Source organism: Otolemur garnettii, unplaced genomic scaffold, assembly GCF_000181295.1.
Source record: "Otolemur garnettii isolate 467f Iridium unplaced genomic scaffold, OtoGar3 scaffold00046, whole genome shotgun sequence".
Lineage (NCBI taxonomy): Eukaryota > Metazoa > Chordata > Mammalia > Primates > Galagidae > Otolemur > Otolemur garnettii.
Genome location: NW_003852441.1, coordinates 2,039,058 through 2,055,774, shown reverse-complemented (window position 1 = coordinate 2,055,774; position 16,717 = coordinate 2,039,058). Strand labels below are relative to the sequence as shown.

Here is a 16,717-nt window from a genome sequence, read left to right as displayed (position 1 = left end):
CTATAGGCGCCGAGCCATATATTCTAATTTGTATAGACAGAAGTGTGTTCACAAAGGATTTAATAGGTTTAAATTTAATGTCTGTTAAATAGGTTAAATTTATGGCTATTAAATCCTTAAAGTAGATTTAAGGAATTACACTGGTGATTTTTAGATCCACTGTAATATTTGCATATTTACTACATTTGAATATTTATGTGTCAGACCATTTTCTAAAGTATTATTAAACGTTTTATTTACTTAATTACATGAACCTCCTGTGGTTAGTGCCACTGTCGGCTTCTTATAGAGGAGGAAGTAGGTACAGAGGGGTTGTCTTCCAGGGTCGCACACTTAAGTGGGGAGCTGGGATTTGAGAAGTGGCAGCTGACTCCAAATCAAACTTTAACCAGAAAGCTGGTTTCTCCGGCATACACAGAAAGACTGTAGTATTTACTGAATCCTGGCTCCCTTCAAATGTTCATGCTACCTTTTTATTTAGTGGAAACAGGTTAAAATATTTACTCTTAGAGGAGTCTTCAGTAGTGAAGGGTGATATGATGGGGCGAGGTATTGGACAGTGAGAGGGAGAAGAGGAAGGAGAAGGTGAGGAACTCAGCTTCCTGACAGGTACAAGGAACCAGAGTTCCCAGTTCTCTCTGGTCGAGGATTTCTCCTGTTTTTAATTTGTGCTGGCGATGGTTGATATTAAACACAGGCATTTATGTGAGATATTTGACTAATATGAAGGGAAGCTTATTTTCTGGTTCATAAAGGGTATTTACGTCTGTTGAGCACCTGTTGTGTTCAGAGTTATTATGGGTATTTGTAGCAGTAAAAACAGAAGGGAATGGCTCAGCACCTGTGACTCAAGCAGCTAAGGCGCCAGCCACATACACCTGAGCTGGCGGGTTCGAATCCAGCCCAGGCCCGCCAAACAACAATGATGGCTGCAACAAAAAATAGCTGGGCGTTGTGGCAGGCGCCTGTAGTCCCAGCTACTTGGGAGGCAGAGGCAGGAGAATGGCTTGAGCCCAGGAGTTGGAGGTTGCTGTGAGCTGTTGATGCCACAGCACTCTACCCAGGGGGACAGCTTGAGGCTCTGTCTCAAAACAAACAACAACAAAAAAAACAGAAGGGAAAAGTGAAAACTGAAGATGAAAATGCACATCAGTTCTCTTTATAATAGACTGATTGAATCTATGATTTCTCCTCATAGATTTTAGTTTAATAAAGTTATTAAAATAAAAAAGTGAATATCAGTTGCAGTTCCTTGTTCCCCTTGTGGTCTTCTCTACAACACAGTTCTCTTGATGGAATATGCAGATGTATTTAATTTTGTGTGCGTAAATATTTATGTGACTCCTTTTGTACCAGCTAAAGGAACTCTCAGTGAAGATACTATCAGAGTGTTTCTGCATCAGATTGCAGCTGCCATGCGAATCCTGCACAGCAAAGGAATAATCCACAGAGATCTCAAACCGCAGAACATCTTGTTGTCTTATGCCAATCGCAGAAAGTCCAGTGTCAGTGGTATTCGCATCAAAATAGGTAAACAGCCATGCATTATTTCATGAAAAGGACACATGTGAGACACTGTATTTTTAGATAATTTTAGTTTAACTTTGTTAGAAAGATGGATTTTATTGATACAATTTGAAATTTTTATTGCGGTCAATGAGGTCTATTTAGACATGTGAGGCCTTTACATTAGCGGTAGCATTTGCTAAAGGTCAGGGCCATTGGGCTCATATCAGGAGCTCTAACTGTGAATCCTAGGAAGCAAATCCTGCTTCTCTCCTGAGGGAAGTTTACAGTAGTGTGGTGACTGGCAGCAAATTACACTGTTTACAGCTCACCACGACATAGGGATCAAAGTTCAGGCTTTGAAACTTTTCTTAGTGCTATTGCAGAATTATCTGAAACAGAACGTTAGTAAGGAAAAGCAGTTAAAATTCTGTGTCTGATGTCTGTATTTAGTGAAAGCTATATTAGTGAACCATTTATTGTAATCAGCACTTCACACATGGAGTCTGGTGCACCTCGGTTACCAGCCTTATGTTACTCACGCCATTGATCATTGTCTCTTAGCTGTTGAAATTATAGTAGCTACATTTTTCGTTGGTGGATAGTCTTATTCAATAAGGTGTTTATTTTTCACAGTTCTTTTTGTGCCTTTTTGGGTCTTAACGAGTTATGATCTATGTTAAAAGTGAGCACAGTTATCATTTGTCTTTCTAATTTTTATTTTGTGAAATAGCGGATTTTGGCTTTGCTCGTTACCTGCATAGTAACATGATGGCTGCTACCCTGTGTGGATCCCCGATGTACATGGTGAGTGAATACTTGCACCCTGTGTGTTCAAAGCATGGCACTATAAGTGCTGGGATTTAAGTATAATCCTCTTTTTCTAAGTAAGATGTGATTTTATATATAGTTTGAGCTGTTACTAAATTTTTTTTTTTGAGACAGAGTCTCTCTTTCTGTCACCCTTGGTAGAGTGCTATGGCATCATAGCTCACAGCAACCTCAAACTCCTGGGCTCAAGCGATACTGTTGCCTCTGTGCCCGGCTAGTCTCTCTATTTTTGGTGGAGACAGGGTTTCACTCTTGCTCAGGCTGGTCTGGAACTCCTGAGCTCAAGTGATCTACTCTCCTTAGCCTCCCAAAGTGCTGGGATTACAGGCATGAGCCACCACACCTGGCAACTAATGTTACTAATTATATTACCCATGAGGTTATAATGCAGATGTCTTTTGCTTTAGTGTAGTGGACTGTTAAAGTAAATCATTTTTGCCCATTTGTTTTTTTTTTTAATTTTTTTTTTAATTTAAACTTCCTGGATGATTTGTTTCTATTTTTTAAAAGATACATTATTATGGCACAAATAGCCTATTGGATTAAATTGAGAATAAAAATTTATGAAGTATAGTCTTGGTATGGTTGGTATGGTGTACTTTAGGAATTCTAAAAAGCTAAACCCCCTTTTGGGGCACTTCTTCAGCGATCAGATATGCTCATCTTTTGCTTGTTGTCTCTCTTGACAGGATCCTGGTATTGTAGACACTTTCCCCATCAGCTCACACTGAAAGCTGAAAGATCTTAGCATTTTTCTTTATCCTTTCACATAGAGGCTATGAAACTTCTAACCTAATGTGGAGTATGAAGCCTGGAAATGTGTTAATTCTAGAGCTTTGGAATTATGTGAAGTAAATAAATGAAGAGATTTCAGCTCTAAATTTAAAATAGGTTTATGTTCAACTAGAAATTTCTCTAATCTAAAATCAAGTTTGAGACTGGGTGTGATGGCTCATGCCTATAACCCTAGCCCTTTGAAAGGCTGAGGCAGGAAGATAGCTTTAGCTCAAGGAGCTTGAGACCAGCCTGAGCAAGAGTGAGACCCTATCGCTACTAAAAAATAGAAAAAACTAGCTAGATGTGGTGCATGCTACAGTCCCATCGACTTGGGAGAATAAGGCAGAAGGATTGCTTGAGTTTGAGATGGCTGTGAACTAGGCTAATGACATACACTCTAGTTGTCCAGGCTCTATTTTAAAAAAAATAAAAAAATAAAAAATATATAAATAAAATCAACTTTAAGATCAAGAACTAGTTATGGGTGGCGCTTGTGGCTCAGTGAGTAGGGCACTGGTCCCATATACGCCAGCGAGTAGGGCGCTGCCTCCCCTTAGGGTGGCAGGTTCGAACCCGGCCCCTACCAAACTACAACAAAAAAATAACCGGGCATTGTGGCGGGCGCCTGTAGTCCCAGGTACTTGGGAAGCTGAGGCAAGAGAATTGCCTACGCCCAGTCTCTAAAAAAAATAAAATAAAAAGGTTTTAAAACAATAGAAAAGCTGTAATACAAAGCATAATAATAAAAATTGTCCTCAAAGCAAAAACATTTCTCTGCTTTGTTAGAGTTATTTTCCTATCTTTCATTAACTGTTTTGTTTTTTTTTAAATGTACCATCAATCAGGACAAATGTTAAATGGAAATGTCAGTTATGCTTAAAGATAGTGAAATTTTATTTTCTAGGTATAACTTTCTTTTTTCAAAGAGATTGGCTCTTGTTATGTTACCCAGGCTGGTCTCAAACTCCTGGGTTCAAGTGATCCTCCTGCCTCAGTTCCAAGTAGTTGGGATTATCGGCATGCACCACCACATTGCCCAACTCCAGCATAACTTTTTTTTTTAAGACAATCTCATGATGTCACCCTTGATAGAGTGCTCTGGCATCACAGCTCACAGCAACCTCAAACTCTTGGGCATAAGCGATTCTCTTGCCTCAGCTTCCCCAGTAGCTGGGACTACAGGCGCCCACCACAATGCCTGGCTATTTTTTTATTGTGGTTGTTATTGTTTAGCTGGCCCAGGCAAGATTCGAACCTGCAAGCCTTGGTATATGTGGCTAGTGCAGTAACCACGGTGCTACGGGTGCTGAGACTCCAGCATGACATTTTTATTTATCGTACCTATAAATTTCTTATTGGGTCAACTTCTTTAATAATCAGCCAAAGCACGCAATTCTCAAGGCAGAACCAATTTGATACTCAAGTACAAAGTAATTTTTAAAATTATAAATGTTATTATACATAACAACATTATTATACATAAGCAACATTATAATCAAGGAAGTAGATTTGGGCCAGGAGCAGTGGCTCATGCCTGTAATCCCAACACTCTGGGAGGCTGAGGTCAGTGGAATGCCTGAGCTAGATTGAGACCCCATCTCTAAAAATAGCCAGGCATCAGGGCACCTGTAGTCCTAGCCACTCAGGAGGCTGAGGCAAGAGGATCACTGGAGCCCAGGAGTTTGAGGTTGCTGTGATGCCATGGCACCCTTCTGAGGGTAAAAAGTGAGACTGTAGATTTGGTATAGAAAAAGTTTTTGAGCTTTAATAATTAGTTTTGGCTTGATGCCTGTGGCTCAAGCAGCTAAGGCAGCAGCCACATACACCTGAGCTGGCAGGTTCAAATCCAGCCTAGGCCTGCCAAACAACAATGATGGCTGCAACCAAAAAATAGCCAGGAGTTGTGGCAGACACCTATAGTCCTAGCTACTTGGGAGGCAGAGGCAGGAGAATTGCTTAAGCCCAGGAGTTGGAGGTTGCTGTGAACTATGATGGCACAGCATTCTACCCAGGGCGACAGCTTGAGGCTCTGTCTCCAAAAAAAAAAAAAAAAAAACTAGTTTTGTTGGGTTTTCTTTGAGACAAGAGTCTCCACTTTGTCACTCTTAGTACAGTGTCATGATGTTACAGCTCACAGCAACCTCAAACTCTTGGGCTCAAGAAATTCTCTTGCTTCAGCCTCCCCAGAAGCTGAAACTACAGGAGCCTGCCACAACGCCTGGCTATTTTTAGAGATGGGGTCTTGCTCTTGCTCAGGCTGGTCTCAAACCTGCGAGCTCAAGCAATCCACCTGCCTCAGCCTCCCAGAGTGCTAGGATTACAGGCATGAGCCACTGTGCCCGGCTCTAATAACTAGTTCTTTTTTTTTTTTTTTTTTTTAAAAAAAAGGTTACATCATTTTATTTCTGACTGGGAAGTGACATAGGATTCAAACCCACATCTGTGAGACTCCTAAACCCACGTGTTCCACTGTATCCTGCAGAGTTAAATGTTCCATGGGAATGTAGGCTGGGAGAACTGATGGTTTATGAGACACCTTTCCTTATCATCAAATGGGATTATATGGTTTGGAAAGAAATGACTATCTTTTTTTTTTGTAGAGACAGAGTCTCACTTTCTTGTCCTCAGTAGAGTGCCGTGGCATCGCACAGCTCACAGCAACCTCCAACTCCTGGGCTTAGGCGATTCTCTTGCCTCAGCCTCCCGAGTAGCTGGGACTACAGGTGCCCACCACAATACCCGGCTATTTTTTTGTTGCAGTTTGGCCAGGGCTGGGTTTGAACCCGCCACCCTCGGTATATGGGGCTGGCGCCCTACTCACTGAGCCATAGGCGCTGTCCTAAAACCTTTTTAAATTACAGAAAAATATAGGAAATAATGTAGCAAACACCTGTGTCCCTACCACTCATATTTAACAAAGGTAATGTTTTGCCACATGTGCCTTGATCTTTTTTTAGAAAGGAAATATTTCAGAGGTAGCTCAGTCCTTTTTGTTCTTCTCCCTGATTCGTTGCTTGCTCTCTTACTCCCACACCCCCGAGGGGACCTCTGTCCAATAACTGATGTGTAGTTTTCTTTATTATTGTTTCACTACTTTCACTAAACTTTATATATCCATAATAATGTGGCTACAACTTGCTTCTTTTTATACATTGTTACTGAGATTTACCGGTGAATCTACATAGTAATGTAATTCTAAGTTCATTACAGTATCGTTTGATTAGAGAAATAGCACAATGTGTTAAGTTTTATTTTGGTAGTTTTTAGGAGGTGACCATTACCAGTTAATATCTACTTACTGATTACGTTATGCATATCTCTTGAATTTGTTACACCCAGGCTCCTGAGGTTATTATGTCTCAACATTATGATGCCAAGGCAGACTTGTGGAGCATAGGAACAGTGATCTATCAGTGCCTCGTAGGAAAGCCACCTTTTCAGGTAACCTGACTTTTTTCTTATGTCCTCAGTTTGAGGATCTTCTCATTTTACAGTTGCCTTCGACTTGTAAAATGAGTACTTTGGGCTTGGCGCCTGTGGCTCAAGTGGCTAAAGCACCAGCCATGTACACCTGAGCTGGTGGGTTTGAATGTAGCCTGGACTCGCCAAACAACAATTATGGCTGCAACCCCAAAATTGCCGGGTGTTGTGGCAGGGGCCTCTAGTCCAGCTACTTGGGAGGCGGAGGCAGGAGAATTGCTTGAGCCCAGGAGTTAGAGGTTGCTGTGAGCTGTGATGCCACGGTACTCTACCCAGGGGGACAGGTTGAGGCTCTGTCTCAACAACAACAACAAAAAGAATACTTTGAAAGCAGTGTTTTTGCTCCTTTTTGACTTACCTTCATTTTGTTACAGGCAAAAATTGCTATAGTGAGTCAGAATATCTTTTGCTTTTTTCCTCTTATCTGCCTGTTCTTTCTGGTGGACTTCCATGAAGCCTGTTTTGCAGGGTAGTGAAAACTAACTAGGGTCAGAACTATCCTGATGGGAAATGGGACTGAACAGTTACATCAGCACTTCTGTTTAGCCTGGTTCTTGGGTCCCGGAATCCACTTGAGGTCTGGGGCTTGTCTAGGGAGATCACTGGAGACTGTGTCTCCATCTCTTACCCCTGACACTGCTGGATGAGAGAGAGGTGATTATTTGAAAATTAATTTGGGTCTTTCCTCCTCTCCTCTCACCTAACATCCTGTCAAAAGGTGGCCCTGTAGAGTATAATCATGATGGTTTATTTTGAGTTTATATTGCCACGTTATAATTTTTTGGTTACAAGAAAGATCTTTTAATCCAAAAACTGGAACAAAGTGAAATTATTTGCCCAAGAGGGTATTTAAAAAAATTAGATGACAGATCTAGGTTAAATACTTAAGTCTCCCAATTTAGTGTGTAGAGGAGGCTTCACTAATTTGGCAGCTCTTGATAAGGATTCTACCTGTTGCTATGGAGAGGCTGAATTAGCAGCAGTACACAAAGTTCTTCCCTTTGAATTCCTTTAAGGTCCTAAGGTAAAATACACCTGGATTTTATACAATGTAATGTACCTATTGGGTAGGCCGTGTAACCTGGTGGCTTTAGGACAATTTTTATCACTATGTTTTGCACTTTTTTAAATTACAGGTCCTTTTCTGAGTTTCAGGTCCCTCTGAGGGTCTGGCCTTAGAAAAGATGCATCATACTCAGATATACAGAATTTTCACACAGTTTCATAGTTACTGTTGCTTTTCTAATGCCCAGCTATGGTTCATTCAGCAGTCCACGTCTTTCAAGTTCAGAATCTCTATTGTATAGCAAGAATATGAGTGTCAATCACATGATTTGGAAGTTTTGCCCCATTGTGTAGGAAATTAAACCTTTTTTTTGTTTTGTTTTTTTACTAGGCCAATAGTCCTCAAGACTTAAGGATGTTTTATGAAAAAAACAGGAGCTTAATGCCTAGGTATGTGTTTAGATTACACTGGGTGAGCACAGTGCTCTTTGTTGGAACTCTGTGTATTGTATCCTTCCATTATTGATCCCTTTTTCTGTTGACAGAAATGTGAGAGCATTTGTTAGAATAGGAATCAGAAAATGACCACTAAGGACCTAAGGACCAGGGTAGTACTGTGCCATTTTCTTTCTTTTTTAAAATGTAAAGTTAAAGTAAAATTATAGAAGTTACATGTATTCCTTTTGTGGGGCAATGTAAACAGAATAGATGTACAGAAAGTAGAAAATAAATTTTCTGCTAGGCTTTGATCTTTTATTAGGAATAACAAGAGTTTGCTTTGTATCTTTCCAGATTTTTTTTGGTGGGAGTTCTTTATACATGTTTGATTCCTTCTTTTTTTTTGTTTTTCTGTGCTGATTGTGCTTTGTAAGAGTGCCTGTTTATGTGTATGTTTATACACCTATGTGTACTTTAAACAAATTACATCATACTTTGTGAATTGTTCTGCAACTTTTATTTTTTACTCATAGATAATATTCAGTGACAAGGAACTGCTGCATTCTTTTGAATGGCTATGTAAAGTCTTGTAGTTAGAAGTATCATATTTTATTTAATCAGATCTCTGTTCTCACTTTTTTTTTTTTTTGGAGACAGAATCTCATTATGTCACCCTTGGTAGAGTGTCATGGAGTCATATCTCACTCACAGCAACCTCAAACTCTTGGGCTTAAGCAATTCTCTTGCCTCAGCCTCCCAAGTAGCTGGGACTACAGGTACCCACCTGGCTTTTTTTTGGTTGCGGTTGTCATTGTTGTTTGGCAGGCTCCAGCTGGGCTCAAACCCTCCAGCCTTGGTTTATGTGGCTTGCCCCCTACCCACTGAGCTATGGGTGCTGCCACTGTTTTCACTTTTTGATTACTACAAACAAGATTTAGTGAAGAGTGTGTGTGTATGTGTACCTTTATGCATGTGTGCATTTCTTTAGGATGGACCTCTAGAAATGAAATTGCTAGACTGAGCATTACGCTTTCCAAATAGGCTGCCCCAGTTAATACAGCAGGATAAGAGAGTGTGCCTTTCCCCTCATTTTTACCAAAAAGGAATGTTATCAGATTGGAAGCCTTTGGAGGTGAAGCAGTCAGCTATTAATTTCATATGTATTTTTTTTGTTAGTGAAATTGGCTCCTTTTTTACCTAGTATCTATTTGTACTTTATACTCTGTAAGTTGTAAATTCCTATCATTAAACTCATTTCTCTGTTACCTTGTTGTTTTCATCTTGGATGTTAGGAAGTTGTATTATTTCTCATTTGTATTTATTCAAGTTCTGCCCTTTTCTGCACAGAATTGGAGGTGGCTGTTTTTTTGATAGTGAACTTTATAGCAACTATTATGCAAAGTTGGAATTATGTTAAGATCATCTGGCTTGGGAAATGTACTCCTGCAGATACTAAAGCCGATAATAATAAGCAAAATATAGGAATCTTCTCAAATTCAGTGCTCTTTCTTTAAAGTATGAGGCTTACCATGGTCTTCTTGGTATAAATGTAGTACAGTAGAACCTCCGTAGTTGACCATCTCCCTGCCTTGACCACCTCTTTAAGTTGACCTACTTCTCACAGATTGACATGCCCCACATGGAAACATCAGCACAATAGGCCTAGTTCCCTGGGTTGACCACCTCCATATGTTGACCAGTGTATCACAGTCTCTTGGGTGGTCAACTTACAGAGGTTCTACTGTATTTGTGAAAACTTCATATACACTTTCATTTATCATACTGAATGTAAAAGTAATGTAGTTAGTACATACAGAGGGTGCCAAAAAGTACCTACATTTTAAGAAAGGAAAAAACTGTGTTAAAATTATAATATTCAAGTCATGTTTGACTTCTGCAATTATAAGGGATACCAGATACAATATACAAGATAACAAACATTATCACTACAGATTGAGTGTTACAGTTTTAACACAGCTTTTTCCTTTCTTAAAATTTGTATACATATTTTTCACACACTCTGTATAAACTCACCACTGATGTTGTTTTGGTGTTTTTTTTCCTTTCCCTCAGTATTCCCAGGGAAACGTCACCTTATCTGGCTAATCTTCTTTTGGGTTTGCTTCAGAGAAACCAAAAAGATAGAATGGATTTTGGTAAGAAATTGTTTCCAATTTTGCATGTTTGTCTGATTTTATTTTTATATATGCTGAAAAGATTTTTTAAAGATACTTATAGAGATTTTAGAAGAAAATTAAGTCAATTTCATTTTTTTCTTTAATTCCTTCACTGTTTTTGAAATGTTCATTGAATGCTTATTATTATGTTCTAGGCATTGGAGATAGAATAATAAAGTCTCTTCTTGTAGCATATATTCTAGTGGGAGAGACCCAATAAATAATTTATAAACTATAATTTCATGTTATATTAGAAAGAGCTGTAAACTCTGGGGAAGAATAAAGGTGGAAGAGAAATGGAGGTGGAGGTAGGGATTGAAATAAGGCAGTCAGGTGAACTCTTCACTGAGAAAATGACATTCAGACAAAGACTTGATGGCCATGCAGTGAGAATGAGCCCCATGGATGTCTGGGAAGAGCTCTTCAGGCAGAGCGAATAGCTAGGACAGATGTTGAGAGCTGGGAGCATACATGTAAGCTTTTTTTTTTTTTTTTTTTGGCTGGGGCTGGGTTTGAACCTGCCACCTCCAGTATATGGAGCTGGCGCCCTATAGGTTCTTTGAACCACAGGCACCACCCCATACACATAAGCTTAAGGGGCAACCGGAAGGCCAGTTAAAGACTTGCAGTTTTCCTCAAAGTGTAATGAGAGCCGTTGGAGTGTTTTGAGCAGAGGAAAAATGATCTGACTAATGTTTTATAAAGGATCAGTCTGGCTTGCTTCTTGAAAATAGACTATACTATTTATTGAGTTATTTTCTTAATGATTGCTGTAAGGATTACAATATGCTTAATTTATCACTGTCTATATAAATATTAGTTGTATATCATTAAAACATAGAAACATGGGGTGGTGCCTGTGGCTCAGTGAGTAGGGCACTGTCCCCATATACCAAGGGTGGTGGGTTCGAACCTGGCCCTGGCCAAACTGCCACAAAAAATAGCCGGGTGTTGTGGCAGGCACCTGTGGTCCTAGCTATTTGGGAGGCTGAGGCAAGAGAATCACCTAAGCCTGGGAGTTGGAGGTTGCTGTGAGCTGTGACACCATAGCACTACTGAGGGGGACAAAATGAAACTCTGTCTCAAACAAAATAAAACAAAAACAACATAGAAATGTTTTCTTCCAATAGAGCTTTATTCCTTCCTCCCTTTTTGCATTATACACATATATTGTGTCTGTATCGTAATCTCAGTGATACAGTGTTAGCTTTTGCTTTGTACAATCTTAGGTCTTTTTAAAAAGTTTGGAGAAGATACACAGCTATGATTTAATAATAAAAAAAAAAGTTCAGAGAAGAAAGGAGAAAAGATGTATTTCTAGGGTCTATGTCAGCCTGTACATTCACCATTGCTGGTGTTCTTTTCTTCTTATAGATTCATGTGACTGTTCGGTGTCATTTTTGAATCTAGTAAAATTCCATTCTTCTTCCTTTGTGCTGTCATTGTCTTATGTATTATATGGTCTGTGCTTGATGATGTCCCACAGCTCTCTAAGACTGTTCACTTTTCCATATTTTTTTCTTTCAGTTCTTCAGATTGGAAGTGTCTTTTGGTCTGATTTCAGGCTTGTGGGTTGTTTCTTTTGGAAGTGTAAATCTGATGCTGAGCTCCTCTAGTGAAGCTTTCATTCAGTTATTGAACTTTTCAAGTCCAGAATGTGCCTCCCTCCTTCCCTTCCTTTCTTCCTTCTTCCCTCCGCTCCTTTTTCCTCCCCTTCCTTTTCTTCCTTTTCTTTCTTTTTTTGTTGAGACAGTCTCACTCCATCCCCTTGAGTAGAGTGCTGTGGTGTCAACCTAGCTCTCAGCAACCTCATATTTTTAGGCCCAAGTAATCTTCTTGCCTCAGCCTCTCAAGTAGCTGGGACTAAGGTACCTGCTACAATGCCAGGCTAAGTTTTTCAACTTTTTTTTTTCTTTGAGACAAAGCCTCAAGCTGTCGCCTTGAGTAGAGTGCTGTGGCATCACAGCTCACAGCAACTTCCGACTCCTGGGCTCAAGCAATTCTCTTGCCTCAGCCTCCCAAGTAGCTGCGACCAAAGGCATTTGCCATGATGCCTGGCCATTTTTTGGCTACCGCCATTGTTATTTGGCCGGCCCGGGCTGGATTCGAACCCGCCAGCTCCAGTATATGTGGCTGGCGCCTTGGCCGCTTGAATTACAGGTGCCGAGCCAGTTTTTCAATTTTTTTTTAGTAGAGACAGGGTCTCCCTACTGCTCAGGCTGGTCTTAAACTCCTGAGCTCAAGCAGTCCACCCACCTCAGCCTCCCAGAGTGTTAGGATTCCACACTCTGAGCCCAGCCTTCTTTCCTAACTTAGATACTAAGATAGTTATTACAGCATCGTTAAGGAATGGGTCAGGATTATTGCTATGGAGATAAGTACAAAAAATTTCAGAGCAAAAAAAATTAGAAGTAAAAAGTCAGAGCTAGAGTGAACAGACAGTGCTTAAAATGCATCCACTGGTTAATGTAATTCCAGATGCTAATAGTTTTAGCGATAGCAGGTAATCCTTGTACACTTACACACAGATTTTTTTCAGCCCGGTGTGGATTGGAAATATAATATATGTGGGTTTGAAACCTATATATACACAGAGCTGATTGTAGGACTTCATTAGAGGGGAATTGGGTGTGTGTGGGTGGTTCTGGAGCCAATTGCTCATGTGTACCAAGGGACTTCAGAAAATGTAAAGACATCTTATGCTGTGGTCCACATACCTAACAGATACATACTCAATATGAAAGTTTGAGATATACAAAAATCAAGAAACATAAAATCTCTGTGGACTGTGCTGGAAGCCCTCCCAGCAACACTGGTAAGCCAAGCAAGTTGAAACTTTCACTGATGAATCAAAAAGGAACCCTGTGTTTCTTGGAACTGAAATAATGGATCGTGCCATAGTCTGTCACAAACCTTTCGTAGTGCTTGGGCGCTGTGGTTTATGCCTGTAATCCTAGCATTCTGAGAGGCCAACATGGGTGGATTTCTTGAGTTCAGGAGTTTGAGAAAAGCAGGACCCCATCTGTACTACAAAGAGAAAAATGAGCCAGGTGTTGTGGCAGGCACCTGTAGTTCCAGCTACTTGAGAGGCTGAGGCAAGAGGACGGCTTGAGCCCAGAAGTTTGAAGTTGCTGTGAGCTGTGACATCACAGCACTCTAACCAGGACACAGGATGAGACTCTGTCTCAAAAATAATAATACTGATAATAATAAAGATCAAAATAAATAATTAAGGTCAGGCACAGTGGCTTACACCTGCAATCTTAGTACTGTAGGAGGCCAAGGCAGGTGGATCACTTGAGCTTTCAAGTTTGAGACAAGCCTAAGCAAAAAGCAAGACTCTATCTCTAATAAAAATAGAAAAAACTATTTTCTGTAAAATAGAAAGGAAGGTAGCTTGAGCCCAAGAGTTGGCGGTTGCTATGAGCTTTGATGATACTACAGTACTCTACCCAGGACAACAGCTTGAGACTCTGTCTAAAAAAAAAAAAAAATAAGGCACATCTGTGGCTCAAGGAGTAGGGCACTGGCCCCATATACTGGAGGTAGTGGGTTCAAACCTGGCTTGGCCAAAAGAAAAAAAAAAAAGTAAGGTGGTGCCAGTAGCTCCAGTGGGTAAGGGAGCCAGCCACATACACCTAGGGTGGCTGGTTCAAACCCAGCCTGGGTCTGCTGAGCAACAATGACAACTGCAGCCAAAAAATAGGCGGGCATGGTGGTGGGCGCCTGTAGTCCCAGCTACTTGGGAGGCTGAGGCAAGAGGATCGCTTGAGCCCTGGAGTTGGAGGTTGCTGTGAGCTGTGATGCCACAGTACTTTACCCAGGGCCACAGCTTGAGACTCTGTCTCAAAAATAAATAAATAAATAAATAAATAGGGCAGTGCTTATAGCTCAGTGGCTAGGGCACTACCCACACAGCAAGGATGGCAGTTTCAAGCCTGGCCCAGGCAAACAATAACAACAACAACAACAAAAACGGGCATTGTGGTGGGCGTCTGTAGTCCCAGCTACTCAGGAGGCTAAGGCAAGAGAATCACTTAAGCCCAAGAGTTTGAGGTTGCTGTGAGCTGTGATGCCACAGCAGTCTATTGAGGGCAACATAGTGAGACTCTCGTCTCAAAAAATAACTAAATAATAATTAGATAAAAGGTTAAACACGGACATTCAGTGCAAATATTCACCACAGCACGCATCCAGAAACATAAATGTTAAGGGAAAAAGTAATTTTTTTTTTTTTGTTTACTACCTTGGAATCTAAATATATTTTTGAGTGACTTTAGAGAGGAGGCTTAGCAAGTGGGGATTTGGCAGTCTCTTCAAGAAGATCATTATTTCAGCGGTTCAAAACTCTGTAACTTTAATTTCTGAGTACTTTAAAAACTCATGTTGAAGGATATAAACAAATTCCTGAGTTTACTGACTTTGTGTTGCCAAGAAGAGGTAGTTGAATTAGTGGAAAGAGAGTAGAAATTTAAAGTTATAAATGTGAAAAAAATTGCATGTGTAAGTGGAAAAGGATTTGGCCAGAATATATTTTTAAATTATTAAATAAGCGTAGTTAAGGAATTGTTATATATTTCTCCTAATATCATCTGTTACTTTCATTAAGATCAGGAGCAAACTTAACATTTCCAAGATGTATCAGCCTGAGCAAGAGTGAGACCTCCTATCTAGAAATAGCCGGGCATTGTGGTGGGTGCCTGTAGCCCCAGCTACTCGGGAGGCTGAGGCAAGAGAATCACTTAAGCCCGAGTTTGAGGTTGCTATGAGTTGTGACGTCCCAACACTCTCCCCAGGGGTGACAAAGTAAGGTACTATCTCAAAAAAAAAAAAAAAAAATTTCCAAGATGTGTGCCAAAATCCGAATGCAAATTTAGTTTCCCTGGGTCCACTGGGTCACACACTTTCTGAATACATATTCTTCTGTTTATTTTAAACGATCTGTTTGAATTGAATTTTATATTTAGTCTCTTCTGTTTTGTCTCCAAAATTGCTCTCATTATTCCCCTAATTTTTTTAATGCTCCTTTTTAAATAATTTTTGCACTGTAGTAAAATGCACAAAGCATAAAATTTACTGTGTTAGCCATTTTTGAGTATGCAGTTCACTGGTATTAACATTCCTAGTGCCTCTACTATACTCCCCAAGTCCTCTTCATTTATTGTAAATTCCTAGATATAATATAATTTATCATTTGGAGAAGTTTCCTGCTTTCCTCAGGCTGTCATAACTAGATAAAATGAAGGAAATGTGAAAAACAAAAGATATTTCTTGAACCACTATGAGGTGGGAAGGGCACTATTCTCAAATGGTAGTTGAATCAATTCTCTGAAGCTTTTGGTTTTCTCAGATTCTCGAGTTAGAAGGAAAAGGCGCACGTATCTAAACCAGTGCCAGGAGAAGTATGGTCAGGGATCCTGGTACTGTGGAAGGTGACTTGTATAGCAAGCACAGAAATAGAGAAAAGTGGGTAGTTTGCCAATGGCCAAATTCCTGATTATCTGCAGAGAAGTTCCCAGAGCCTCAGGCTTTCTCCAGGTATTTTCAGTTCTTTGACCAGTAGATCTGGAATGGAAGAAAGGAAAAGAAAAAATGCCTAGAATCCTACAAGGAAGGAAGGCCCTTAGCCTCAGTGTAGGTTTGGGGAAAGTTTCACGTGGTGACCTTTTGTGAACAGGCACTCTGTGGCAGATCAGCTTTCACCAGGGCTTTGGGAAACAGCTACCATGACCTAGAGGCGTCTTTCTGAGGTTTTTAGACTGTTCTTTCTTTCTTTCTTTTTTTTTTTTTTTGAGACAGTCTTACTCTGTTGCCCCGACCAGAGTGCCCTGGCATCATCTTAGCTCGCTGCAACCTCAAACTTAGGGGCTCAAGCAGTCTTCCTGCCTCAGCCTTCTGAGTAGCTGGGACTGCAAACACCCACTACCATGCCCAGATAATTTTTCTGTTTTTAGTAGAGATGGGTCTTGCTCTTACTTGGGCAGGTCCCAAACTGCTGACCTCAAGTGATCCTCCCACCTCAGCTTCCCAGAATGGTAGAATTAGGGCCAAGCGAGGTGGCTCACACCTGTAATCCTAGTATTTGGGAGGCCGAGGTGGGTGGATCACCTGAGTTCACAAGTTTGAGACCAACCTGAACAAGAGTGAGACCCCATCTCTAAAAATAGGTGGGCATTGTGGCAAGTACCTATAGTCCCAGCTATTTAGGAGGCTGAGACAAGAGAATTGCTTAAGCCCAAGAGTTTGAGGTTTCTGTGAGCTGTGACATCAGAGCACTCTACCGAGGGTGACAAGTGAGATTCTGTCTCAAAAAGAAAGGAAGAATTCTAGGCATCTGCCATTATGCCTAGCCAGAGTTTTAGATTATTTATTTATTTATTTGTTTGAGGTAGAGTTTGACTGTTGCCCTTAGTAGAGTACATTGGGTCACAGCTCACAGCAACTTCAAACTCTTAGGCTCAAGCAATTCTCTTGCCTCAGCCTCCCAAGTAGCTGGGACTACA

The 16,717-nt window shown here is 40.5% G+C and overlaps 1 protein-coding gene across 2 annotated transcripts in view; it reads left to right on the top strand.

The window, feature by feature from the left end:
• ULK2 (unc-51 like autophagy activating kinase 2) overlaps positions 1-16,717 on the top strand; it is a 104,104-nt gene that overhangs the window by 22,366 nt on the left and 65,021 nt on the right. For both annotated transcript variants that reach the window (XM_003791063.3, XM_023514015.1), the window contains exons 6-10: positions 1,357-1,530; positions 2,240-2,313; positions 6,454-6,555; positions 7,991-8,049; positions 10,111-10,193. In XM_003791063.3, the coding sequence (XP_003791111.3) occupies positions 1,357-1,530; positions 2,240-2,313; positions 6,454-6,555; positions 7,991-8,049; positions 10,111-10,193 (492 nt within the window). The remainder of the gene's footprint in view (positions 1-1,356; positions 1,531-2,239; positions 2,314-6,453; positions 6,556-7,990; positions 8,050-10,110; positions 10,194-16,717) is intronic.